Source organism: Thunnus thynnus, chromosome 1, assembly GCF_963924715.1.
Source record: "Thunnus thynnus chromosome 1, fThuThy2.1, whole genome shotgun sequence".
Taxonomy (NCBI): domain Eukaryota; kingdom Metazoa; phylum Chordata; class Actinopteri; order Scombriformes; family Scombridae; genus Thunnus; species Thunnus thynnus.
In genome coordinates this window covers 37,407,255-37,434,937 of record NC_089517.1, presented here as the reverse complement: position 1 = coordinate 37,434,937, position 27,683 = coordinate 37,407,255, and the positions used below count along the sequence as shown (strand labels likewise).

At 39.1% G+C, this 27,683-nt stretch overlaps 2 protein-coding genes across 3 annotated transcripts in view; both read left to right on the top strand.

Annotated features, from left to right (window-relative positions):
* Positions 1-720: 720 nt before the first annotated feature.
* Positions 721-2,831, top strand: plekhf1 (pleckstrin homology domain containing, family F (with FYVE domain) member 1). Its single transcript, XM_067597213.1, has 2 exons — positions 721-1,354; positions 1,769-2,831. The coding sequence occupies exons 1-2, from the start codon at positions 1,108-1,110 to the stop codon at positions 2,368-2,370; spliced, it is 849 nt and encodes a 282-aa protein (XP_067453314.1). The 5' UTR covers positions 721-1,107; the 3' UTR covers positions 2,371-2,831.
* A 15,778-nt stretch (positions 2,832-18,609) lies between these two features.
* The window catches only part of pcsk6 (proprotein convertase subtilisin/kexin type 6), a 33,047-nt gene continuing 23,973 nt past the window's right edge, over positions 18,610-27,683 (top strand). The window contains exons 1-6 of one of the 2 annotated variants that reach the window (XM_067597200.1): positions 18,610-18,974; positions 21,082-21,186; positions 23,919-24,029; positions 24,231-24,374; positions 24,644-24,720; positions 27,509-27,597. In XM_067597200.1, coding sequence (XP_067453301.1) covers positions 18,810-18,974; positions 21,082-21,186; positions 23,919-24,029; positions 24,231-24,374; positions 24,644-24,720; positions 27,509-27,597 — 691 coding nt within the window. In that variant the 5' untranslated portion in view covers positions 18,610-18,809. The remainder of the gene's footprint in view (positions 18,975-21,081; positions 21,187-23,918; positions 24,030-24,230; positions 24,375-24,643; positions 24,721-27,508; positions 27,598-27,683) is intronic. The other variant, XM_067597192.1, reaches the window with a different exon arrangement.

Below are 27,683 nucleotides of genomic sequence, written 5' to 3'. Positions count from 1 at the left end.
TGTGTAGGAATAGTGAATGTGATTTTGTGACACAGCCATTGTCATGATGTGTTTTCAACTTCTTCTGCTGCCCAGATGTGCCCAAAAAATGAATGTAGCTTAAAATGAATTTCCTTATTTGTACTGCAACAAGCTGCTTGACCTGCTTGTTACAGTCTCACCTGTATTCTTGCCATGCATGCGTTTGCCACTTCCTGTAAGTCACCCAGATATGTCTGGTATGATGACTAAAAGCATACAGCAGTTTGTGGTTTATTCACATAGCCAGTTGCTGGAAGGAAGAATGATTTAATAAACTCTAATCAAAGTAGAAAATTTTCATATGAGAAACATGAATGACAAACATCTAGTAACATGTGGCAGTTTGATGACATTCCTAGTTTTCAGTCCAGATGCTGGATGAGTCACTCCACCAGTCTGACAGTATTTTATATATATATAGTATATTCAGCTTTACATCTCACTCTATTGTTTTGGCTTTTCTAGTTTCTCATTTTGTGTCATCCAAAATCATTTTTTGTGCACTAGATATCACATTCATGGTTTTAGTAATTGTTGTTCAATATGTAAAATGCATCATCTTTTAAAATTACGGTTGTTGATGGAGTGCATTATGAAATACAGGTATACATCCATCCTCTAGTGCCACCAGACAGTCAAATATATACAATCAATCTCCGACTCAGTCAATAGACATAACTTCTATGTAATATCATCTCATAAAACTGGATATATTATTTAAAATGTTTCCTTGCCCAGCAAAGTGCCCAGCAACAAGAGATTTCAGTCCCAAAAAGTTCCCAAAAATCTTCCTATTATGTAAAATGCTGATGTGAAATGCTGTTCAAGTGAATTCAACTGTAGCTCCGCCCCCTTCCTTCTTGCAAAATGAGTTTATCTCAAAAGCTGAGCTTTCTTTGGAAAGCCCCGTTGCATCATCAAGAAGAGCGTTAAAGTGTTTCTGCTGGGCTGCTTGTCTCACTAGACAAACAAGACGAATACACGACAACATCCAGCATCCATCAACAAAGATACTCCTACTGCTGACAGTACTGCCGAGAAACAGATTCTCGTTGACTTGTGAACCACTACAGAAACAAAGACACCATGATGGACCGTCTAACACATACTCAGAGGAACCGTAAACGGATCCACGCTGTGGAGAACTCATTTGGGCCGTTGAGCAAGCCCCTGGCCCAGATGGATCGGGTTCTGATTGGAGAGGGCCGGCTGATGAAGCAGAGCCGACGGGGGCCACAGCCGAAGGTATTCTACCTTTTCAACGATGTGCTGGTGTATGGCAGCATCATTCTGCACGGCCACTGGCACAAAAAACAGCAGATCATCCCTCTAGGTGAGCAACTTATCTGCTTCTAGAAAGATCAGAGTAAAATAAACTTGATTGTATCATTTGTAGGGTTTCAAAGTGCTTTGACAGTCGTTTGGAAGTTGTTTGGTTACATAGGCAGTGACAGCTGTAATATATTATTTAGGGGACTTGATAAAGTTTGCTGGCTCCACCTCAACACTAATAAAATGAAAAATATGGTTACAATGACAAAAAACTGTCACTTCCAAAAGTGAATGCGACTCCTTCTAACTAGACATTTTGAAACAAAGGATGCCTGTAAAGAACTGGGAAGTCTTTAAAAAAATACAGAAAATCCAGTCAGGGCAAACCTGTCTTGGTGAACAAGCTTGTTGACCACACTATAGTTTCCACACCTTTCTTACCTTGTATCAACATGCCATCTTTTTATCATTTCAGAGGACATCCAGCTGGAAGACTTGGAGGACAGCATGCAAATGAAGAACCAGTGGCTGATCCGTACACCACGCAAGTCCTTCTATGTGGCAGCCGCTTCTCATGAGGAGAAGCTGGCCTGGATTGAACACATAGAGGACTGCCAGTCCAGACTGCTACAGAGCGGCATTTGCAGGTCCAGTTCTACCTTTGCCATGACCTGGATTCCGGACGAGGCCTCCGCCATCTGCATGCGCTGCTCTGACAAGTTCACCTTTACCCAGCGTCGACACCACTGCAGAAAATGTGGCTTTGTGGTGTGCGGTGCGTGTTCCAAAAAGCGAGCGGTGATTGAACACATTCACCCGACAAAGCAGTTACGAGTATGCAACATGTGTCACTCAAGTCTCCAGACGGCAGAGACAAAGGTCCAAAAGATCATTCGCTTGAGGGGGAACAGCACAGGGAAGATAAGCTCAGATGAATATGAGGTGGAGGGTTTCAGTGAGGAGGAGACAGAGGAACAGATGGAGGACCACAATACCAACAGGTGGACGGACTGTAAGATGTACACCTTGTGCCCCTTTAATTACCTCAAACCAGGGCATGTGAGGCCCCAAATATAAGCACCTCACATGTGCTGCAGCCACACAGACAAAACCTTGTGTTGGTGGACTTCTTTTACACTCTGCGTACCAGGAAACGTGGACACAAAGCTGCTACAGCTATGAACAGTAGATGCATGTCAGAAGGCATTCTGACTCAGTCATAACCATAGCAAGAGAATGATGTATAAAGTAAAACAATTTTATATATACTGTATATATTGATGAGTGAACACTTTGTCATTACTGATCTTTACACATTGCACTGCTTGGGAAAACACTAGAACTATGGAGTAGTCACTTTATTTATTTTATGTTGTCTAGTTGTTTTCAGAGGATCTTGAGTAGATGTTTAAGTGTGATTCCCATCCAATGTGTATATGTCTAAGTACTGTACATGGGGAAAAGTATTTGGACTTAATGAATGCCTCACATTTGTCTTTGAAATGAACTATGAACAATAAAGTATTTATAAACAGAAATACGATTTGTTTGTGATGATTTGAGTGGTGTCAGCCCTCATTTTATAAGGTTACCACATGTTGTCTAGTGTTTCTGTCTGTCTGTTAGCAGGATGTCAAATTCAAAATAACTCACACAGGATGGCATTATGAAGCAAAAAGCCTCTTACATATTTCTCTGAACAGTTTAAATGTCCAAAAATCTCCCAGAGGTCTTCAGTTGGGCTTAGATCTGGTGACTGTTTCCTTTAATTTTCTGTCTATTGCTATAGAGGCTTCTTAGCTGTTAATTGGCTTTGCTAAAAGTACCAAGTAAAAATTCCTCCAAGTCCAGATGTTTATAATGTACACTATCTCCACATTGGCAGTTATACAGCAGTTATACAGGTCAGCATTCTTGATAATAGATAGGATTTGTTATTGTGCCATTTATTATCATTTCTAGTGGGGATGGATCCTCACTATGTGATTAGTTAATATTGGATCTATAAGTATAGGCTTAAATGAATTTAGGAGGGTTGTTTATTATTAGAATGTTTCATGTGTTTTCATGATTGAAGTGAATAAGTGTCACTAACAGCAGAGTGCTTGGTATCTATTAATTCTATTGTGTATACATAGTATATAGAAGCAAAATGGTAAAACTGTATGAATAAATTATTTATTTTTGTTTCACACCATTGAAATGGTCCATCCCACATGAGATTACATCACACAGGATATCTGCCAACTTCTTGTAGCTGACATTCGTGTTCTAAAGAAAAGCAAATCATTGCTGTAATCGTGAATTGCACATAAACTGCAGTAAATGACATAAAACATTTTTTACAATAAAAACACAATGGAAACCTGTAAAACTATTTTTTTCAGACACTAACAATACAAAAGTGCCTGTTTTTTCATATATTTTTTTTTTTTAGTTTTGCTGAATATCTTTCTTAGAGGAGGACAAACGCATTTCATTATTTCAAAGTGTAAACTGTATATATAGATTATTATAGTGGACTTGTTTACCCATCTGTGCACACATGGCTACTGTCACTACTGTATAATCAGGCTATGTTTTTAACATTTAAACTCAAAGCGACAAAAGCAAGTAAATGGACCTACAGTTAAGACCATTATCATTTTAACAGTTAGAGTATGTATTTTATTATGAAGTGATCAGAGTAAAATGAACAAAATAAAAACTGTAGCAATCAAACTCTTTCTGCTATGAAAACTATTAACAGCAGTCTGTAAACATGAACTATACATCATTGACAACTGCTAACACTTCACATTAATTCTCTCCTGGGGTCAAATCTAACAGGCCTGCTAATGCTTGCAATTAACATTTTTTTATGTGACCAGCAGCAGGTGTGACAAGGTGTGCTGTGTATGTGTGTACGTGACCTTGTGCTTGTCGCGGTAGGAAGTGTAGAGCTGACGGTGGTGTGTCACGGACAGATAAGGAAGGATGTGGTGGTTTGTAGTAGAATACTTTGTTGTCTTCACTGGAACAATATTCTGGTTTAATGAAATAGGTCATCATAGCAGACTAGGTATTTTCCCTCAGTTCGCACGATCTTTGAAGTGACAGAACGGGGCAATATTTGAGAAAGAAGACACCTTTTAGCAGGTGTACAGAGTGACTTGAACAAAGAGTGACTACGCAGTAGTTGTAATTGCATCAATATCTTTGTTCTCTTGTGAAGATCTGCATAAACATACCCTTTAGGTGATCTTTTATCCTATTGTGAAGCACTTTGTAACAACAGTAGAGAAAGTCCCAGTCTAGATCATGTTGTTGTATTTTCTAGAAGTAGAAAGAAATAATTACATTTTTTATGGAGAATACACATTAAAAGCAGTTTGTATCAGCTTTTTCCAACTCTCCTAACTGTATTATACTTTCACTAAGCGATAGATACAAACTATGTTGATGTTGTACAATCCCATCAGACAGAAATATTCTTCATGTTTTTTGCATCTCTTTACACAATGTCTTTGGAAACTCTGTAGAGTTTAAAGCTGCACTAATCAATATTTTTATACATGTTGTGATGAACTCTGCAGTTTCCTTTGACTCTACAGAGCGTTTTAGCACGTTTTAGCTCACTGTTTTGGTTTTATGTCCCACAACTTAACTGTTGCGTTTCGGACTCAGTCACTGGCACCGGAAGTAGGGGGACCAGATGGCCATTGCCCCCCCACTCTACTCTCCTCCCACATTCTTTTTAAATCAAGGATGATTGTATCCCCTCAAATGTCTCTATATTGCAACACAGTAAAAAGACCAAGGAGGTTTTCTGTGATTCATAGAAAACATCTGCGTCTCGTTTGTGTTCATGTCAACAGCAACAATGAACACAACAGCTGTGAGTACAGTGCCAAAGCTTTGGGTCTGTCCTGTAGGTCCTGTTTACTACCTGCCCAGCACAACACTGGATCATCTCCATCTCTCCATCAGTGGAGAGTGAATATTGGAATGTAACTAAGTACATTTGCTCAAGTATTTTATTAACAGTAAGTACAGCTTTTAGGTATTTGAATATTTTCACTGTATTCTACTTCATACTTCTACTTCACTACATTTCTACTACTTCACTACTTCACTATAGCTATAATTACTAAACACTTTGCAGATTATCATTTTACATAGAAAGCATTTGATGAGCCTATGATACATTGTTAGTGTAATTGTTATAAAAAGTATTTAGAATTAGCACCATCTCAACTAGCTACAACACTGAAATGCTGCAAACATGCTAACGCAGCAATAGTAATAATCCAATAATATAATATAGCTATATAATACTATAATACTCTGAAAGGGCATTCTGCATAATGAGTACTTTTACTTATAATGCAGAGTGGCCAAAATAATTCTACTTTTACTTGTGATATTTTAAGTAGAGTAAAGTAAAGTTTTGAATGCAGGACTTTTACTTGTAACAGAATATTTTCTACACTGTGGTACTATTAAGTAAAAATAAGCATGTGAAAACTTCAGCCACCACTGATATGAACATGAACACCAAGTGTTTATAAGAACTGCACACCATGGGGAAGCCAGTAGTCACTTTATTTTAAACCACTAAGATTTCAGATAAATGAAGAGGAAATGAAAAGTTTGTAACACTTTTGAAAAACGTCACTACAATGGTTCCTCTTTATATAAACTGGTTTACAAAGAAAATGGTAGAACATGAACCTTTGTCCATGAAAACAGAAAAAAATTCTGCCTGTTTCCTTATAGTCTCTTTTGCTGAATTGAGTAAAAAGGCTGCACACATTTAGACCTATTTGGTATGTTTACATATGCAAAATGATGCCCTGATTGTCAACACTGCAAATTAGGCAGTACCTGATTTGACTTGACATAATTGGGACATTTGTATGTTTGAATATACTGTGTGTAAAATGTGACAAAACTGTGTAATGAGAAAAGGCATCATAATGGCTTATTTAACTTAATTGTTTAACCTGTACTTTTTCAACCATGACAAGTCAAAATGTACGCGGTGACAAAGGCAGGTTCCTACCAGTAGGGTCATTCTAGTGAAAAATGTTGATCATTTCCTTATGGACAGGCCCACCATTGTTTTTTTCATTGTATGTACCCTATCACTCATTTCAGGCAAATTAGATGTTTTTACCTAATAAATGAAAAGAGCCCAAAAATCTAATAAAATTGCAATCACTGCATCATTAATATTAATATGAAATCACAGCTGTGTCATTTTTGTTTAATGTAGACTTTTTTTAATCGTATGTCAGCTCTTTGACCGTGCCAGATTGGAGCACTGGAGCCCATCTTGGGACTCAACTCAGACTTTACTTAGGGCCCCCATGACCAGTTATGCTTAGGGCCTCCAAATGGTTAGCAGCAGCCCTCATAAAGTGACCATAAACTACAATAAATTTGTAAATGATATCATTTCCATCAGCAAAAGCTGCATTTAGAGATCTGTTGTGAACCAGAGTGTGCATGTTGTACCAGGAGTCAGGGTATATGAGAAGAAAGGAGGGCTTGAGAAAGTAGAGTTACCCGCTGGATAAACACAGCCAATGGTCAAACAATTAAATGAATGAAACTGGAGTTGGATCAGATGGGCTGATCTTGTGAAGTTGCTGTCAACTGAGCAGATTGGCCATTTGTGCATGTTCATAACTATACTGTAGAGTAGCTGTGTGGTACATGTGACAGTGTACTGTATGCATCTGATTAGAGTGATACGTGTGGTATTCGTTGCCTTGTAGCAATACTGTGGTAATGTTGCACAAGGAGGTAAAACTTCCAATTTTGACTGTTTGGGTAGTGATGCAATGACATTTAGAAATACATTAATTATTTGAACTGATACAATTTACAATAAAGTGTCAAGATGTTTTTGCAACATATGCTGCTGGCAGGGCCAGTGGATGAGTTGGGAAAGTGTAGAAGAAAAGAGAAGAAAACTTAGCCGGAGGGGAGTGTGGGGAATGGAAGCAGGCAGGATTATCAGGTATAGCTTCACTTTGGCACATTTTATCTGGGTGTAAAACAAGCCTGTCTCAAGGATGATATACCTGGAGACATAACCAAGTGCTGAAGAGTCTAGCAGCAGCCACTGAGGGTAAGTGCTGAGAAGTAAACTCACTGGATGCAAAAAGGAAACAAGGTGATATTTTGTTTGTCTCTGAGGGTGAACAGGTCAGGCAGCACACAATTTTATACGTAATGTAGGACAGCTAGAGGTGGGGAAAGGTTTAGGAAAACAGCATAGTTCCTCAGGAGATAGCTACCACTAATCTAAGACCAGATCTTGTGTTGTGGTCAGAAACACAATGTTGTGTATTTTGTGGTGCTGACAGTACCATGGGAGGATGGAATAGAATTGAAAAAAATCTTAAAAATCTTATACAGAGATGCAAGCAGACATGCATGGATGGAAACTTAAAGTCTGTCCAGTGGTCGGCTAGCTGTAGAGGTTTTGTTGGCAAATCAGTTTTGTCCCTGCTAACTGAACTAGGCATAAGAGGACAGGGCCTAAAGCAGACAGCCAGTGCAGTGAATGGCTGTGGGTGAGAAGAAAGGTCACTGGGGCAAAAATAGGGAAGCGCAGAACTTAAATTGTGATGCCGTGTTGTTGCTTCCTAGGATGAGGTAGATGAAGATGCTTGATTAGTTTATTTGGTGGATTGAGCAGTGAGCTGCTGGGGATGGCTGCATGCCAGAAAGCCTGACACGCTGTTTGTTCAACATGATGTTGGCTGTTGTTAGCATGCTGGTGGCTAATGGGCTTGACAGAAGTGTATGCCAAGGTGGGCCATACTTGTTAGCATTCTGGTTAGCCTAACATGCTAATTGGCTTAACATGCTGTTTGTTGTTTGGTCTAATTGGTGACTCAGGTAGTGTGCTGGTTAGCTTAGCAAACTGATAGCTTGTAAGTTGGCTTAGCATGCTAGTTATCTTAGATTGTTGTTTGGTAAGATTAGGTAGCTGAGGGTGATTGGTTGGCTGTTGCTCGGTGGGTTGGGTGGCTGCCAGTGGTAGCAACATGCTGGCTAGCTTAACATGGTTTTAGCTGAAGTTGGTTAGCTTGCTGTTAGCTGGTGTTGTAGACAAAAGCGAATATAACTTTCTATGGAAATTTGTGTTGAGTGTGTGGGTGTAGTTTAAGAGGGAAGTGGTTCTTTTGAGCCTTCTTGGTGTTGTGGGCCCAACTCAATGAACACCAGTCATGTTAGTGCCCACCTAATGACCTCCTGCACTCTTACACTCACACATAAATTCATCATTCATTTTGTTGTTTATTGGTGGTTGGCAGCTTTCGGGTGCATTACCACCCACTGGATTTTATCAGTTCCACAGTGTAAACTATTTACAGTGTTCACCCAAAATGCTTCCATTCATATTGTCCATTCTATAACCCAGACCCAATTGCCTGAGTTTGTGCAAATCCCTCCCTCAGTGTTACATCCAGCTCCTCTCCAGAAATGTCCACAACATTCAAGAATCTCCAGCAGCATCCAACACCATCTTAATCCTTTCTGACTTCCCATGTATTTCAACAGCACAAATGACGACCATGGCAATGAATGCCAAAAAGCCTTTCTTGTCCATGCAGATATTTTGTTCAGCTCCATTCCTTTTCTGCTCCAGTTCCTTTTGTGCTGCCACCATCTCGTCATTCTTTTCCACTCTCTTAACAGCTTTGGCGTAAGACAAGCCCGTTTCTGCTCTGATTTTATTCACTTTAACTTCTTTAATCCTTTTTGGACACTGTTGTGACCCTGCATGGTGGTTCTCCTCGCAGTGCAGACACTTGGCTTATTCTTTACATTCCTCCATTTCGCAGTTGTCTTTCCCACATCTCCCACATCTTCTCCTCTTCACACTGCAGCAACATATCCATACTCCTGACAGCAGAAACATCTGAGAGGAGCCCTCTCATATATCCTCACCTTGTAGCTCACATAATCCAGGCACACTCTTTTCGGAACTTCTCCTTTAAAGGTAAACATATGGACTTACTGTCCTCTTTTCCCTTCTCTGAATCTTTTCATCCTTCTTGTTTCTAACACACCTTCAACATCCTCAAACAAGTCAGCATCAACTGACAGTGGTACGCTGCTTATGACTCCTTTCTTCATGGTGTCTGGTCCAAGTCCAAAACAATCCACACAACTATGATCTTTATTTGTACTAATATTCAGGGCTTTTAATCTCTGACGTTTAGATACACAATCAATTATGACCATCCCACATCTAGTTATCCTGACCGACTTCACAGCTCCGACTTTTCCTTCAACAAACTTTCCCACCTCATGTGGATTCTTAAAAATGCCATCCACTCTTGTCACCACTACCATTATGACCAGATATGACCCCTTTTTCCTCAATTGCTCACTGGAATCACTTGAAACACTTGATGAGTTCTTGCGTTTCTTTTTATTTTCAAATCCTCCCCCATTTTGCTCTCTGATTCCTGCTCCGATGCCATTTTCGCCATCCATATAAATTCATATTGAAACCATTTTCCTTTATTTGGGAGACAGATCAAGGAACATTATTCAAGAAAAGTTTCGCATACCAGATAATTGCTTATTATGGGTCACAAGCACAGCTAGTGGAACCAGTTACACAGTGATGATGGCTGGACAACTGAGCGGGCCATGGCATTCAGATGAAGTTGCCCATAAAGCTAGTTGGGCTTAAAGAAAAGTAAGATCAGGGCTAGAGAGTGGTGTTGCCTGTAATGAGGCTCAGTAGATTTATCACAGCACAGTTCAATACCCACTGCAAGGCCTAATGACAGGTCAAAACATCATTTAACATGAATACTGGGCCCCCATAGTACTAATGTGCCCACAGTGAATTATCACCCGACTCTGCAGTGTCCCTCAACTTTATGAGGTCTTTTCAAGTCCATCAGCACACTGTTTCGATTCCTGGCCCTCAACTTTACTGTTTTGGTTCAGACTCACTGCTGTCATCAACCTTGTTTTCCAGCAGGCAGATGTTTGAGTGAAACTCAAATAAACCCACTGTACACTACCTGCCCAGCACCAAACAAAAGATGGACAAAGTTAATGACTAGCTTGTGAACATAGTGGAACATTGAGGGACTAAAGAGAAATATTGAGGAGGAGTTTTGTCAACACCAAAACCATTTGAAACCTTTGAAATTGCCTTAAGTGTATGAATTGTGTTATATAAATAAACTTGCCTTTCCTTGCCTTGAATATTGGACTGACATTTATCAGATGGCCATAAACAGGACTACAAATGAACACCAATATTGTACATAAGGTTATGTGTAACTATTTGCATATCTGCAGGATGTGTAAAAAGACAACTATTTGCACAACATGTTTGCAATAAATACTTTATAAGGTGATAATATATCACACATTGCCAAAAAAATCAATGAATGCAGCTTTAAGCTTTGTTAACAGAAACATCTGTGATACAATGTATAAACCTTAAATCATAATCAAACAATAAAATCAACACTATAAAGTGCAACTAGTGAGTGGTATTAGCCTGTAGTCATGCTTCCTGTAGGGTACAGGAGACACAGGTCTGTCACATTTTGAGAAACAAGTAAACATCGCCTCCTACTGTGCCTGGTCAGCAACTCAAAATACATAGTTCTAAGACCTACTATTTCAAAGGGTGTTGCATATGTGTGAAATTTTAAATTTAGTTGACCGCTTACATTTGTATGTGAGACTTTATTATGTCAATATTTTTCATTTTCCAAAGGCATGTTGCAGTTTGAAAATTGTAGCCGAAAAAAAGGTTAGTTATAAAATCACAGGCAGGGCTTGGCGCTGCTCCCCTTCATTGTCTTTCCCCTCAGGGACTCTCACAACACCACCTTCATCTTTTGCTCTCTACTCTGCCCTCTGAACATCTTCTTACTCCATGGCCTCTGGCAAGTAGCCAGTTATACCTTTATGGAGGTACAGTTCCGCCTCCCAAGTCACCTCATTGACCCACTACTTGCCAGGCTCTGCAGGGATTGATTCATTTGAGGTAACTAGACTGTGCACCATGTGCATGTATTTTATGATAACAGGCTGGTTAACATAAAATACATGCAAAGAAAGTAAAAAGCAAACCACAATACTACAAAATAAGATGATCCACAATAAATACACAAATATTCAACTCAACTAATCGATAGTGCTACATTCCCCTATGACCAGGTGTTACTGTCCTGACTGATACAGAATTCTCACGGTGCACTGTTAAGTTTTTGGTCTGAAATGAATGAGTGTGAAAGTAGGTTCAAACTGCCAGTGATCAATTCATCAACTGATCACCTGTTTATCAGCCAACTTCATGTTAACCTTGTTGCATTGACTGTTTGATCAAGTAACTACCTAGCTACATTTCATTTTTATGAGATGGAAGACTATTAAGTCAGTCATCATTGTGGTTTATGGAATATCAGGAAGAACAGCATGAATGGAAAGCTAGAAAGCTGCTTTATGTAAAATAATTAGTAAAATGTTTTGTCATAACTTGTAGCTTATTTGTAAATAAATACAACCAGTAAAACATTATATAAAAGTGATACATACACTTTTTTCTTTCAATGTTTTCTTCTGAACCATGTGAATGAAATTTGTTAATTTGATTTACAGATCATGAAAAAGATAACAGTCTTCTTTGAATAAAGGCCAAGAACAAAGCCATCAGAAAGTGAAATGAAGGAGCCAAGTCTATAGACAGACACAGTCAGACAGATAGCTACAAATTAATAACTGAACTGAAGTTTTCATACAGGCAACAACAGAGTAACTGCTTTGAATATCTTAAGATCATCAGAGGGAAAACAGCAGCAACAAGAGTGATGAAAGGGGCCGAGTAAGACTGACACCAGGTTCAGAGTGACATCACATTTTCACACAAATTTTCTCTATCAGATCATTTATATCATATATATCATTTATATGAGTTATAATAGTATATTAGTGTGCTCTCTTTCATAGCATTCCCCAAATCACATTGGGAAATGCCTACGACATGGCCTCAGTGTGTGAGAATCAGGGTTACACAAGTAACCTAAAGTTTCCTTGTCAGATACGCTATTGCAAGTACTGTGCAAGTTTTGCTCATTGTCTTCATATAAGCCACATAATTACATTGCTTTACGTTATAAATTGATGAGACTATTACTTACCCATGATAAAGATCAGCTCTACATATCATTAGAAAATAGCAGAGGAGCAGAACTTGTTGACCGGCGCGGAGAAATGGGCTTCTGGTGTTAATAGTCAGGCTCCTCCTCGCACGAGAATTGATGCTTCGTGGCGCTTCTGCTTCCAATCTGAACATGCCATGAGGGAGAGAAAATTGCAGCTGAGAGAAAGTGAAAAGGAAGTGGGGAATAGGTCCAGTGGCTTTGACCCTTCATGGTCTAAAAGCCATAGCTGGCTAAAACACACCTGATGGGGTGGTGTGGCCCCTGTGCTGCCAACACCACCCATCAGAGGGATGTTTTGTTGAAAAGCCCGGCACAAATTTTAGGCTTGATGCTGTGACATGTCACCAGAACTCTAAGGCACATATAGAAGCTGCCAGAAGAGAGGCCAATAAGAGCAGCTAAAAATAAATCTGATAAAGTCAGGTATAGAACAAGTCAAGAAATGTGTATGTCAGTCAGTCAGTCAATACTTCCTTTTATTTTAACAACAGTGGAGAGAGCTCTTACACACAGGAGTGGACATAGAGCACTAAACTGCTTTCACATAATTTGAGTACCTGAAGTGGCTCCATCATACCAGCTACCTGCAAGAAGCTGGGCTGCTACTATAACGCACTCCATGTACTGTATGTTTGTAAGCTTATTATATAAAGACAGCAACGAACATTGTGTTGTATTGAATCTAATGTCTAAAATCAGATTATCTTTTCTATTTAGATCAGTTCCAACACAAATTATATGAGTGTCCACAATATCAGTAAGATGACTGAGATCATAGGCCTTGAGCTAGCTGAGGAGCTAGTGGCAGAAGTGTCCAAGTCTCCAGCCTGGGGACTTATGGTTCTCAAGACAACCGACATCTCTGTCACCAAACAGTTTGTGAGGTTCAGTTTTGGTTTCAGATTTGTTTAGTGTGAGTTACAGCACATTTTTACTCTGTTTTCTTTGTCTTCTTATATGGCATTATTCACGTCATTGTTTTATACTTCAGGTACATTGGGCCTGATGGTCAAGTGAAGACCAAGGTGCTGACCATGAGGAGTTTTCAAGCAGGGGACTCCACTATTACAGAGGCTATTCTGGAGGCCACAGCACTGCTGCCTATTGGACAGATTCACCTCTTTTGCCAGTGACATGCCTCAACAGTCATTGGTATATTTTAAGGATTCTATTTATAGAATAAATGTAAGTATATAAGAAATCAAATTTTCTACAGTGAGAATAGGTAGTTTACAGTACAGTTGAGAGGAGTTTTGTTACAGATTAATAATCTGACCTTTTAAAAAAAAAAAAAATTCTTTGAAGGTTGCAGAGCAGGAGTTGGCAAGCAACTTAAGGACCTTTACCCTGGCCTTATCATTGTTCGTTGTGTTGCCCACCACCTCAATAAGACCCTAGCAGACTGCAAGAAGCAGAAATGTGTGCTGTACCTGGTGAAGTACGAGCAAATTGTCAATTCAACTTTCTGGTTCTATCAAGGCTGAAACAACAGGACCGCCAGCCTCATGTTTTCCAGGGAGGAAACCATACACTGTGGGAGAGCAGCAGAGAGGCCACTGATGTCATGAGGACGATCGTGCCTAATGTCCTAGCAGATTTATTGAGACAAGCAAGATCAGGGCCCACTGTGGAGAGCCTGCATAGTTCTACAATCATGAGTTTTTTCCACCAACCCTCTGCCTCATGCAAGAGGTGCATGATAAACTGCACAGGCAGTTTCAAGTATTTCAGAGGAGGAACACATTCTTCTTTCAGGTTGTCCAGGAGATGACGAAAATGTCAAATCAGTGGAAAAAGGTGAGCAGTGCAACACAAAGACAATATTACAAATAAGATGAAGTACTTACAAATATCATATATCTCAGGTGACTGCACTGATCTCCTTGTTGAGAAACCCAGGGACACAGGCTCAGATGAAGGAGAAGTACTACTGTATCCAGTACTAATCGGTATCCTGGAGGACTTCAAGGTCCTTTCTCCTAGGAAAATCTAGAAGGGATGCTCAGATCTGAGCTATGGATAGCCAAAAATGCAGTCACTAGCTACAGTAGATCCATTCCCCAGACTAAAAGAGCAGGACTTTCTGGTTGAGTGGGAAGTGTTCCAAGATCGAGCGATGCTTTCAGACTTTAAGATTTGTCTGAGCCTTCCAGAAGAGAGGGAATGTCAGAAGGGAGATTTTATTAACCAGCACCTGAGGTGGTAGCCATTGTCACTTAAAATATCCCTCTTCATCCAGCTGCGAAAGCCTGGAGAATCTGGAGATCTGCCATGGACTACAAATTACTTTTCCTCATTTTTTTAAGTGGTGCCCTCAAAGACTGTCAAAAGGGGGTCTCCCATAACACTCCGTCTGCCATGTTGTTTTCTCATTAGCAATAGGGAGAAGCAGGCACTAAAATATCTGTATATTTGTAAGAAAACTAGTTTCATGATATGATGTTGCAATGTTGCGAGATGTGGTGCTACTGTTACGAGGCTGAATATCACACTGTGGAATCGAACACAACAGAGTATAGAGGAGGAAGCGACAAGGAAACAAGGAACCTATAAAAGGTTCCATGTTTCTGATCACGTTTTAGGTCATATTTATGCAGAAATAGAGCAAATTCTAAAGGGTTCACAAACTTTCAAGCAGCACTGTATATTGATTACCAGAGCAGACTAAAGTAATTGTTCATATTAATAGTGGAGGAAATATGACCTTTTTGGCTAACCTTATGATTGGATGCTAACTAGCTATGATGGCGAGCGATGCCAAGTTCGCACAAAATCCCTCTGAGGTAAACACAGAAACCTTGTAGCTGGTGTTTGACAACTTAGCTTAGAGACAAGAGCCTGTATCCTCAGAGAAACTTGCTGTTACTCAATGAAGTAGATAACACCAGTATGGAGACCAAAACATAGCCTACATGTCATATTACATTTTTGACACATTACACATTTAAGACTTATTGTCAAGGTTTGTCCACATGATTTGAAATATTCTGCTAGCTATCAGTCCACCTGTCTTAACTTGTTTTTATTTATAATGCAGACCAACATGATGCACATCAGAAAGTGATGTTTGGTGCGCTGTACTGATGGACAATTTCCACACAGAGTGAGTTTTTCTCTTTTATTAAACCATATTGTAACTACAATTTGAGTAAGTCTGCTAGTGTGCTACAATCTAGTCATTCTGATACAAGCATGTGTAATCACTTTGTTGGGTGCTGTCTTTTAGACCAGCACTGACTGACCAGCCCTCTCGTAAGAGGAAGAGGAGCAACACAGATAATGCAGATGGTAACCGTTTGCTCATCTTTGTAATGGGTGTCACATTAGTTTAGGTTATTCTTTATTGTCAGGTATGATCTAAAATGTGATTTATGTCACTTTGCCACTCAGTCACAGTTTGTAAAACAGGGCATGTACATAACACATAATTTTACACGATAATACAAGTAATAATATGAGACTATTGGCAAAAGGACACACAATAGACTGTACAATCCAAACAGTATTTGCTGTTTGCAAGAATATGTCTGCATTGTAACATGTCTGCTGATTCCCTCACTCGTGTTTTAAGAGCCTGCGGTCATTAAGGACATACACACTGCCATGCAGTATATTGAGAACAACAAGTCGACTTTCCTGAGTGGTGTGAAACAGCCGAAATTGCTCATTCTGAAGGAGGAAGACCGGCAAAGAATATTGACGTCAACCAGGGAGGAGGATCCGGAGCCCACGGAATTCCTCTTTTCCTTTGATCTACAGTAGAATATGCAGTATTTCATGAAGCTCTGCACTGATCAGCAAGGCCCTCAGCTCAGTGCAGAGTTTCTCAACTGACCACATGCACACAGAAGCTTGGATGCAGGGTACAGCAGACCTCTCCACTCACTGGTTCTCGGTGATGGCTGGTGTAGTGTCCATGACAGATGTCCTACAATAGAAACAGAACTGAAAACCGCAAACTTTATGGTGCTTTGGTAAACCTGACTGTTTTCTCACAAAATATTATATTGGACTTTATCAACTCTGAATACAGTACAGCACATCGACTGTGCGTTACTTGTAACTTACACGGCTGCATTCAGTTTGAGGTCCCGGTTCCTTGTCGTCCATAGCGATAAAAGAAACAGTGTTGGATTGAAGTTTTCACTCTGTCATCCAACAATGTTTCCCAAACCAAGCTGAGATGGAGACTGCAGACTCTGAGGTTTTTTGACTATCCACCGATGTGCTCTGGCAGCATTCTGGCTTGTGTGCAGCTAAGTTTGCAATGATCCACATAACACTAGCTCCAGAGTGCAGTTTTTTTAATGATCCTTGCACAGTGGTATAATATAATGCTGCTCACCGCTAACTATGTCTCTGCTAACCGGCCGCTCTGCTAGAAAATGAATACGCCACCTACATTCAGTAAATACACCATCAGTGGGCTTGTACGGGACTTTACACAATGCATTCTGGTTGTTGTAGGATTTTTCCCTTTAGAGTAATAGGGGAATCTACAGCATTTTTCTGAGTTTTCTCTAGTAATTTCAAAAATTATTGCACATTTCTGCTATCAAATATTTCTCGTATTTGCAGTGGTGAAATTCCTCTTTAATGTAATTAATTGCACCAGTGCTTTTCCTGCTTTGACAAGTCAAAATGTCTGCTGAAAAAAAGGTCTATATTTTGATGGTACTCCCACTACTTCCTGTGAGACGTGGAGCTCCTCTAGAGCCAAAGGGTTTTTTAAAAAATAAACCTGAGTACTGCTGGACTATTCCCTCGCTGCGTCTCTCAGTGTTTTCCTGACTAGATGTCAGTGAGGTTATGACAACCCAATGGATTTTCTGTTATCCACTGGATTTTTGTTATCCACTGAATTGTGATCCTGTCACTGAGATGCCTCAGTCATGAACTCTGAAACTTTAGTTCTTCCGTTCATTCTGTCAAATAGCTGATGGACAGAATGTGATACATTGTTTAAAATTTAACCCTATACGTCAACATCAAATCAGCTGTGGTGGTGTATGAATAGATCCATGGACAACATATTTGTTCACACTGGCCCAGCAGTCCCTCAAAACCTCTGTGTGTTTGTAGAAACAGATGATTCATTGGTCAGTGACACATACCCCACCTCAGAACTTCAAACACAACCCTGCCAGTCTGCCAGCATAACGTGGCCTCGGCCAGGGCAAAGATCTGCCAAATAGTATGTGTGTGTACAAACTTCTCAGAAATAAAATCACACACACAGAGACTACATACACAATGAAAATAAATTTTCCCCTCTGATTTATATCTCTGAAGTATAAAGAAAAACTATTTTCAATACTTAATCAAAGTTTTTTGCAAATTCTTAAAGCAGGTTGCTGCCCTGGATGATACAGGGGACTCATGCCTGGTGCTTTTACCACTATTTTTTTCCTCCAAACTTTTACCACATCCAAAAGTTTATAATAATACAAGTAGAGCAAAGCTGAACCAGAATCATCAGTTCCCTAAAATTCCCAAAAAACATCATTGTTGATATGAGCCTTTAAAAACTTGGATCAGTTGAATCCTATGATAATAACAAACTGGGACCCAAGCAATCTAAGTAGCAGTTTAGGGCCACATGGCCAGCAGGAGGCCCCAAATGACGCAAAATACAAATATGACTTTTCACCGCAGTGTTTAGTCATTTGTTGTTGTAATTTTTAAACATGCACTCAAATAGTATTTTTGGACAGTTTATTTTCTATATTTTTTACTCAAGGAGGAAACTGTACTTCAAATTATTAAGATCCTTTTTTTTTTTTTTTGTGTTAGTGTTTTGTGGTGAGTTCTTTGTGCATTTTGCACTTTGCAAATTGAAGTCTGTGAACCAGTTGTTTTGGGGGGAATTATTCAAATTTACACCTTGTTTTAATGCTGTAATATAGTCTGAAAAAAACAAAACAACAACAAAAAAAACATTTATGCACATCATAGCTGAAGAGATGTTTTCAATATTCACATGTGTCATGCAAGTCATTGTTTAGGTTTTGTGAAATGAAATAAAGAGCTCTACAGTATTTGTAATGAGGTCCAGTCACTCCTGCAGTAGCATCCACTGATTTGATCCTCTGTGTCTCCTGCATGTGCGGACTCCAGCCTCTCTGCGCCACTGGCTGCTCTGAGTTCATATGGCACAGTTCCTCCGCGGCATGGATACGTGATTTTCACCGGTGGTGACGACAACATGATGGACTCATGACACAGACTTTACGCAGAGCTGCGCTACTGACTGTACCAAGGATTTCAACACTTTCCCCGTAAACTGACTGATTTTTCAACTTTGAAGACAGGATGACTTTATTTTTGCTTTTCGTTTTATTAAGTATTCAATCCAGTCGGTCGGTGGTCACAGGACAAGGGAACATTTATACAAACCACTGGGCAGTGCGGATTACAGGTGGTCCGGAACAGGCTGACAGAATCGCAGCAAAGTATGGATATTTAAACCTGGGTCAGGTAATGATCGAGCTGTTACTCCTCTTATCACTGCTGTTCATGGAGGCCTTTATGTTTACTTTGTAAGAAAGTATCATGACGTTATGTTGGTCTCTGTTTGTGACTGTGCTGTTATTCCCAGTTTGAAAGATATTGTCATGAAAACAGCCTCATGAAATTTTAAAAGTATAAATATTTTCTGGAATTTTAATAGAATTCATGTAAGTAAATTAACTAGAATAAATGGCATCACATGAATTTACTGTACTTGCTTGTAGTTTTTGCTTTAGAGGCTGAACCATTAAAAAGTAAAGGGTAACAATTTACTTAAGTCCCCTTATTTAGCATTTACAAGCAGTATACAAACATTTAATAAATAGTTTATAGCACACTTCAGTGTAATTATAAGCAGATGTAAGGACATTTTAACTGTTTATTAATGTACAGTATTTGTCAACAATCATACCTTCCCCTATGAAGACATATTTTATATGATAACAACTGTATTTTATTATATTGTCATTCATCATCTGTTTATATATCAGCTTCCACTTATGGGTGCCCAAAGGAGGAGTTATAGTTGCTGACAAATACATTAATAAACAAATGTATCTGCTGACACCTACACTGTAGTGTGTTAAAAAACCATGTATGACATGTTTGTATACTTATAAATGCTAAAAATGGGGACTTAAAGTGTTAGAAAATAAGGTGAATTTTCTTGACACAGGGAAATGATGTTTACTATTGAAATACAGCTAAACAAATGAGATATAAAAAATCACCACCACTTTCTCATATCTGAAGCCTTTAGAAATATTTTATAAATTGTAACTAATGCTAATAACTGTATGTCATTTCATAAGAATGTGTTTTTGGGTTGCCTGGTTTGTGAAAAATCCCTCTAGCTGTGTTTATCGCTTTACCGCAGAACACTTGATTTGTCCTGTTAGCTCTTCAGTTCATCTGGCTAATAGACTACTTACCCTGTGGGAAAAACCTGCTTTTGTATCTGGACATCCAGTATCTGGACCACACTCCATTTAATAACCACTTATTAAAATTTATAACTGGAGACTCAATGGCTTATTAGAGAATATAAAACCCACAATCATTCATGAATGGATTATCAAAGGGATAAAAACCAGCCAGAAGTATTTTTCACAACCTGGGAACCCCAAACTCTCTCTCACTCTTATATTGGCCTATAAATGATGACAAAAAACAGACTATATCATATTTACAGACAAAAAATAAGGAATTCCAACATTATAAAAGTGCAAAAATGTGTAACACACATGTCCTGTGTAGGCTACAGTCCTTTTTTAGGACATTATGTGGTTTTTGTGTGCCTAGTACACTGTATGGTTTTGTATCATGTGATCTCCTAATTATAGGTAGAGCTGTCATTCTTTTTTCTGTATACATAGCATGTTGTTTTTCACATGGAAGTTTGCCAGAGTAAGACCTTGTAGATTGAAAAGTTGCATCATTCAATTTTTTGGGAGCTTGCAAACATGCGCACTACTTTTCCTTGTATTCTGCTTTTGTCCTGTACCTGTAGCCTGATCTATAAAACATCAGCAAATTAATTATGAACATAAATAAGGCTTTTAGTTATAACTTTAAACCCTTTATAAAGGGTGCCTTATTAGAAAGTGGTACCAAAACCTTCTTCTTTAAGGTACTAGTGTGTAAAAGAGAATCACACAAGATATGAGTGGTTGAGGGAGGTAAAGAGCAGCAAAGGGATGAAGACAGATGTAGTGAGGGATGGTTTGAGTAGACTGTAGTCTGAAGAATACCGCAGTGTGCCAGCTGTGCACATGTGCTGAGATTCCTGCTCACATTCTTGTTGCAAAGTCAAGAGAGAACATGCATATTTATTACGTGACATCATATACCATATACAGATGGCCAAAATGTGCTTTGAATGTGGAGAACTTTGTAGAAGCAGGTTTAAGTTTTCTACTTTAAAAAGTCAGACCACATCAGTGTAAAGGCCATTAAGAAAACAATGGATTAGTGGTAGACTAAACACATGTGACGAAATGCGAATTCTTTTATAGTTCAATGGAAGTCTTTTAATGTTCTTGTCTTGATGATGCTGTTGGATGTCTGTGGTCAGATAGGAAGCCTGGAGGATCATTACCATTTCCACCACAGCAGAGTGGTCCGCAGAGCTGCAAACGCTTTGAAAGGCCCCCATAGCTTCATCCATATGGATCCTCAGGTGAATCAAAATGTACAACACACACAAGATACATGGTCAGAGTAACACATTTTTCCCTCTGGGCTAAAACCTAGCAGCCAAGCAGACATAGCTTTGGAGTACCACAATGGCAACAGTTCACATATTTCTGTCATAATTGTATGTTTATACAGTGGTGTAAAAATGTTGTGCTGCTGTTTCCAGTGCTGCAAAAGTAATTTAAACAGATTTTCCAATGTTTTCTTTTTCATGGAAATCGTTAAATTTCATAATTTTGTGAGGTTATTGCAACATTCAAATAAAAATTGGCTAACAACTTTATAAGAGGAAACAGGTTAGTCTTCAGTCTTGGACTGAGTTTCAGTTGGGTGGAAAAAAATAATTGCTGTGTGGTTGTTTCCCCCAAAACACATCCACTCGACTCCGGTGCCAATTAAACAAAGTGAAAGAGACATGCCATGTGATGGTAATTTCGGCGAATATTATTTGCAGCTAACGGACCAATGTGTTTCCATGTGAAACCATCAGTAGAGCATACAGTATAACACAGCAGTGAGTGAGAAAAGGTTACATCCCAAGACCTAACATGTCACAGTAGGAAAAACACTTGAATAGAACTGAGCCATCGTTAATGTTATTAACCTGTGCTTTTCCTACTGTGACAAGTTAAAATGTCCACTGTGAAAAAGGTCTATTGGTACATGTCATGTGGTGCATAGCAAACAATCCGACAAGCAGAAATTAACAAGCAGAATCTTAAATCACAGCACGAACTTGACCACATTATAATATTCTGTCACTTATTGGCGCCCTGCTAGCCTACCTGGTTAAGACACATGCCACATAACCTTCTGGTTGGTTCCAGACGCAGACCTTTGTTGCATGTCATACCCTTCTTTCTACCCATATTTCCTGTCTCAGCTGTTGGATAAAGGAAAAATGCCCAACATAAATCTTTAAAAAAAGAGTTGTCTATATCAGTGGTTCTCAACCTTTTTTTGGCTAGCGCCCCCCTATTCATTATCCAGGTCCCTTACTGTCCCCTTCAATTAAAATGTAGGCTAATTGTCTTCCATCAATATTAATTTTGATTATGATTCTGTGTTATATAATTAAAAAAGCAGGTCAATGAAGCCAAATAATAGATTTGTTTAACTGGACAGTTGGAATATCATTATCATTAATTTCTCGGGGAGCAAAAAAGCCATGTGAGTAGAAATGATATTCATGAGTGGTAAACAAATGCAACAGTTAGAAATTTGACATTCAAACTTTAATCAGGTCTTGTTATTGATCATGAACAGCAACTAATCAGAAAGCGGTTATTTGATGCTGGTGCCAAATAAGAAGCATTCTTATTAATTGTTCCAACGGAAAACAAGAGCAGCCTACCAAGAAAAAAGTCTGAGACTACTGGACAAAAAGCACAAGGATATGTACCCCTAGCTAAGGAATCCAATGGAATACTGGCAGTAGTTTTTCTTGTTCTGTGCCATTTTGCTGATTGTTGTTGTATTATGATGCTATCCTGTTGATTAAATAATCATACCTGCAGTGGTCAAATAAAATAACCAGGTCAAAGGTTAGGCCCACAGGGGCAAATTTGATGTTATGACCAAAAAACAATACATTTTCACATAACTTTGGATTATTATCATTACAATATTTATTAAAAAAAAACATGTGCCACAGAACATTGGTAAAATGGGCTTATAGTGAATGGCGGATATGGTTAAAATTTTATCTTTATCTTATCCATAGGCCAACACTGGTCCGGTTCTTTATCAAAACTCTTTTTTTTCATTACTAAAGAATTATATATATATTTTTTAAATTATCTTTTTAAAAAAGAATAAATTCAGAACAGGATTAGAATAGATTTCTATTTTGAATATGACAAAATATTGTTTCTACAGCAGCAACAGTAACGTTTCCATCAACAAAGTCAATAAAGTCAAATAAATTCAATAATATCTCACTGGAAAGAAATCAAAAATGTCAATAAAATAAATAATATTCCAGACATTTAAATACTGAGTGAAGTTTAGAAGAATGAAGAACTCAGACATCAGTCACTATCAGTTTTTCCTCCTGTCCTCCTCCCTCTGCTGTTGGTTGAGAGGATGGGCAGATTTGCGCCAGTAGCTAAGTTTACAAGAATTTGCCAAATTTTAATATACGTTACAAACTAAGCTAAACACAAACACTGACAAATGGAGCAGATGCGAGGACAGAGAAGCCAGCGCAACCATAAATGACAGCAAAACGCGGGAGAGACTCAGCATAGTTTCCCCGTGTGGCAGAAAGCAGAGCACATTTAGCAGAGCAGCATCAGCGAGAGCTCCCTGTGTCTATGCAGGAGGCATTCAGCGACAGTGTTAAGTGTAGGTCACCAGCATTTTGGAAGCTCTCAGAGCCCAATACACAAATTTAACTGTAGTTATGCGCTTAAAATGGAATAAAATAGACTCGACAGTGGTGTGAAAAAACATAGGAAAACCCTGAAAACTAATGATAAAATTGTGAAAATACGCATTTGAATGTAGTACTACACTGGCATGAAAAACACACCCAAACGCTCCCCAAGAACACCTCAACTCCCCCCTTTCAAAAATAGTTCTTCCAGGACCCCCCCAGTGCCCCCTATATAATTGTATAAGTATTTTTAAAGAATTTATATATAAAACAGCCTGGTTCATTTTGCACTTGAAAGTGAATCATCATGTTCTTTCTATCTTCATTTCTATCCTCAGGTGGAGTGGGCCCAGCAGCAACTGGTAAAGCCAAGAGTAAAGAGGTACACCCAAAGTGACCCAAACTTCATTCACTTCAATGACCCAAAATGGTCCAACATGTGGTACATTGTAAGTACAGTGCACTGAATTGTCTATCCTTCATGTATTATTCTGTTCACAAGAAACCAAAGCAGACAAACACATATACCCATACAGTGTTGCTGCACCAGTGAAGGTCTAAGGACCGCCTGAAAGACTGAGCCTATATTGCTGCATCTCAGCTGTATCTTCAGTAGTACATGGTGTTTGTCTTTTTTTTTTTCTTGTAAGCACTGCAATGATAAAAGCAGCCGCTGCCGCTCAGAGATGAACATTCTGGCAGCCTGGCAGAGGGGCTACACTGGCAAGAATGTGGTGGTCACCATATTAGATGATGGCATCGAGAGGAACCATCCTGATCTCGCTCAGAACTACGTATGTGCCACCCACCTGTTAACGTTGGAACATTGAACCATGACTATTTAGAGATTTGATATAAAATGTAACATCACGCGTTATTGCCCTAAGTTTTGTATCCCAGTATTTGGCTCCAATTTGTTGCTAGTTCTCCTACAACACAAAATGAGCAATGACATAAAAGGCACAGGGAGATGTACAGTATCTCCTTTTTATTAACTGGAGTAGATGTGAGCTGTTTTCTCTGTCCCAGTCTCTCATATTTGTTGCCTTTTTCATTCCTGCAGGACCACCTGGCAAGCTATGACGTCAACGGGAATGACCATGACCCCACACCACGTTATGACTCTCGCAATGAAAACATGTAAGAAAGAGCTCCACACTGTCACGTTCAACTTCAATGTAATCTGCTGTCCTTCATTGGTCCTTCTGTGCTGTTAATATTGTGTTTGTATTCTTGTAGTCAAGTGCCCGCTATACAGCAAGACTCTTGATATCCATGATGAGAAGTAATTTGTTTTAAGACTTATACAGACTTTGACTCATATATCATGTACAACTGTCAAGATGTGATTAATACAATGTGCCCCCATAATGTGCTTCTTTTGCTTAACAAAATAAGTTAATCCAATATTGTAATCATGTCATGTTTTATTTGTTTAAAGGTGCAGTGTGTAGAATTTAGTGGCATCTAGTGGAACAGACTTGGCAGAAATGGAATATAATACTCATTAATTATAAGTATTTTTTAATTGATCACCTGAAAATCAGAATCATTGTGTTTTCGTTACCTTAGAATGAGCCCTTTATATCTACATAGGGAGCAGGTCCCCTTCTTTGGAGCCCACCATGTTACGCTGCCATGTTTCTACAGTAGCCCAGAATGGACAAACCAAACACTGGTTCTAGAGAGGGCGTTTCGCGTTTTCATGGGTTTTGCGGCCATCGTAGGTTCTCCTACACGCTTGGAAGAGGAGGGGGAGGGGTATTCAATTGGTTGCAAACTGCAACCTCACTGCTAGATGCTACTAAATCCTACACGCTGCACCTTTAATGTACATTCATCTCTTACTGTGGCATTTCTCAAGAGCACTTCTGTTTCCCATACACGCAAACACTCTTTTTTCAAAGTTTCCCCATGTGAGGAAGATAATTGTGACAGGTGACAGTTCTGAAACTGAAACTGCACTTGAGAACAACTGTCAGAGAAATCCTAACGACCTCATCATGCCCATACCACACCCATAACACACGTCGGAAGAACAGACAGAAGAAGTAGTTAAGACAGAGTAGCTGACGTGTTGAACCTCTGAGTTAATGTGTCACAATTATTGCTTTTCTGGAGAGCTAACGTGACAAGATGCTGCCGGTGTGCAGGATTTTACACAGAAAACAGTAGGTGTAGATGTTCTGATGCATGCTGTCAGCTACAATGCCTTGACAAGCATATTACTCAAATGGGCCAAACAAAGATAAAGTAAGCTCACTTTGGACAAGTTAACGTTACTGTAGCTCACTTACAGCAACAATTCAAGTAACAGCAACTGAAAACAGCTTAATTACAAACCATCAACACCAACTGATGACACAACTGACAAACTCTTCACATCTATATGAATCACAAGGGTGCCATATTTGTCATTTAAAACAGCAAATTTCACAGTAAGGTTGTGTCGGCCTTAATCAGGATCAATATCCAAAGAGATCAATTAAGGACAACGGCCCCTGGCAATGAATGACCTGGCCTTGAAGAGATAACTTAATTGCACCTGGTTTGGGGTTGGATTAAGTCTGTTAGTATTCAAGGTATTTCCCTCCTCCCACTCTGTTATTCCATGATGCTGCGCCCAAAGCCTGGCCACATATTAACTGTAGCAGTCCAACTGCACAGCATGGAGGGAAAGGTGCACTGTTCTTCTGCCATCAGGGTTGAAGATGAAGTATCACGCTTTGTAGTGTTTTTCTTACCCTGATGTTTCCTGAATCAAACCCATTGCAGGGAGCAGAGCCCAGGCTGGCTTATATTAAACTGGTATTATAGTTCTTAATGTAAAACAGGAAGTTGACTGATTAGACATGACAGGACAGGATGACCACTCTGTTACACACATCGTATGAGCATATAGGCTACATTCTATCTTTTTATATGGTAAAACGTGTTCATCGTTTGGTATATTTCTAGGATCTGTTTGAACAAAGCATAAAAGATAATTCAACAAAGCAAAACATAAAGTTGCTTGCGAAAAAGCTAAAGGGGACAACTGGAAGAAATACACAACATTTTAAAATGTTATGCTATTTTGAAGGACAAGGCTATAAGCTTTAAAAAAACTACAACAATCAGCTAATACCTACACTTTAGATGTGTCTTTTCTATTTCCAGCAAATGTGAGCTCTAATACCCGCAGTAAATGTCAGATTTTGATGTCGGTCTCAAGGAATCAAATGATCGAAAGCTTCTTTCTACACTTATCTTTTTTTTTTACCATATGAGGAGAAATCCATCACAGGAGAAGCATAGAAACCAACTTTTCCATGAACCCACCTTTGAATGGCAGTTAAATATTTATGTTGCTTCTCTGGTTCTTATCAAATGGCATTCTGGGGAACTAAATCAAACTAAAGTGAACATAGACAGATCCTGGAACACACTGAATGTTGAAAATTGATGGCATGAGTTTCAGGACTCTCACCAGTTTCTCTTTCTTCTATACACTGGCTTTGTAAATTCATTATAGTGTTGTTGCCTGAGGCTTGTGAGAGTTGAACGGCTGTAGGAAGTAAAGGCAATCAATTTTAGTTTTTGTTGTTTTCTACTATGTTTCCATTATCTGTAGGCACTGGCAGGTATCCTTAAGGAAATGATCTATTCTTGGGTGTATTAAGTTTCTATAAAAGGAGGTCTGGTAAAGAAAGGGAGCGTGTCAGCCTCTGAATAATGATTACTCTGCTGAACCTGTCAAAGCTCTCTCCATAGGTGGTGTGATGGTTGATAAATTCAACATTTTCTATGCTCAGGAGCTCTGTCACAGACTCTTTTCTTTCAGATATTCCTCCTAGAAATTATATAGCAGTCAGCCTTTGAACTTCAAACAGAACTGGGCCGTATGTAAGGTTGTTGTAATGTCTGTTTTCTTTTTGTTCACATCTAGACATGGCACTCGGTGTGCAGGTGAAGTTGCAGCTGTGGCCAATAACTCCCATTGCATGGTTGGGATTGCCTACAACGCTCACATTGGAGGTAGTGTTTTCTGTCTTATTCTCCAAACTTGCAACATGTTTTTTCCCACTCATTATTTTATTGCTTGTCACATTTGTCACATGTGA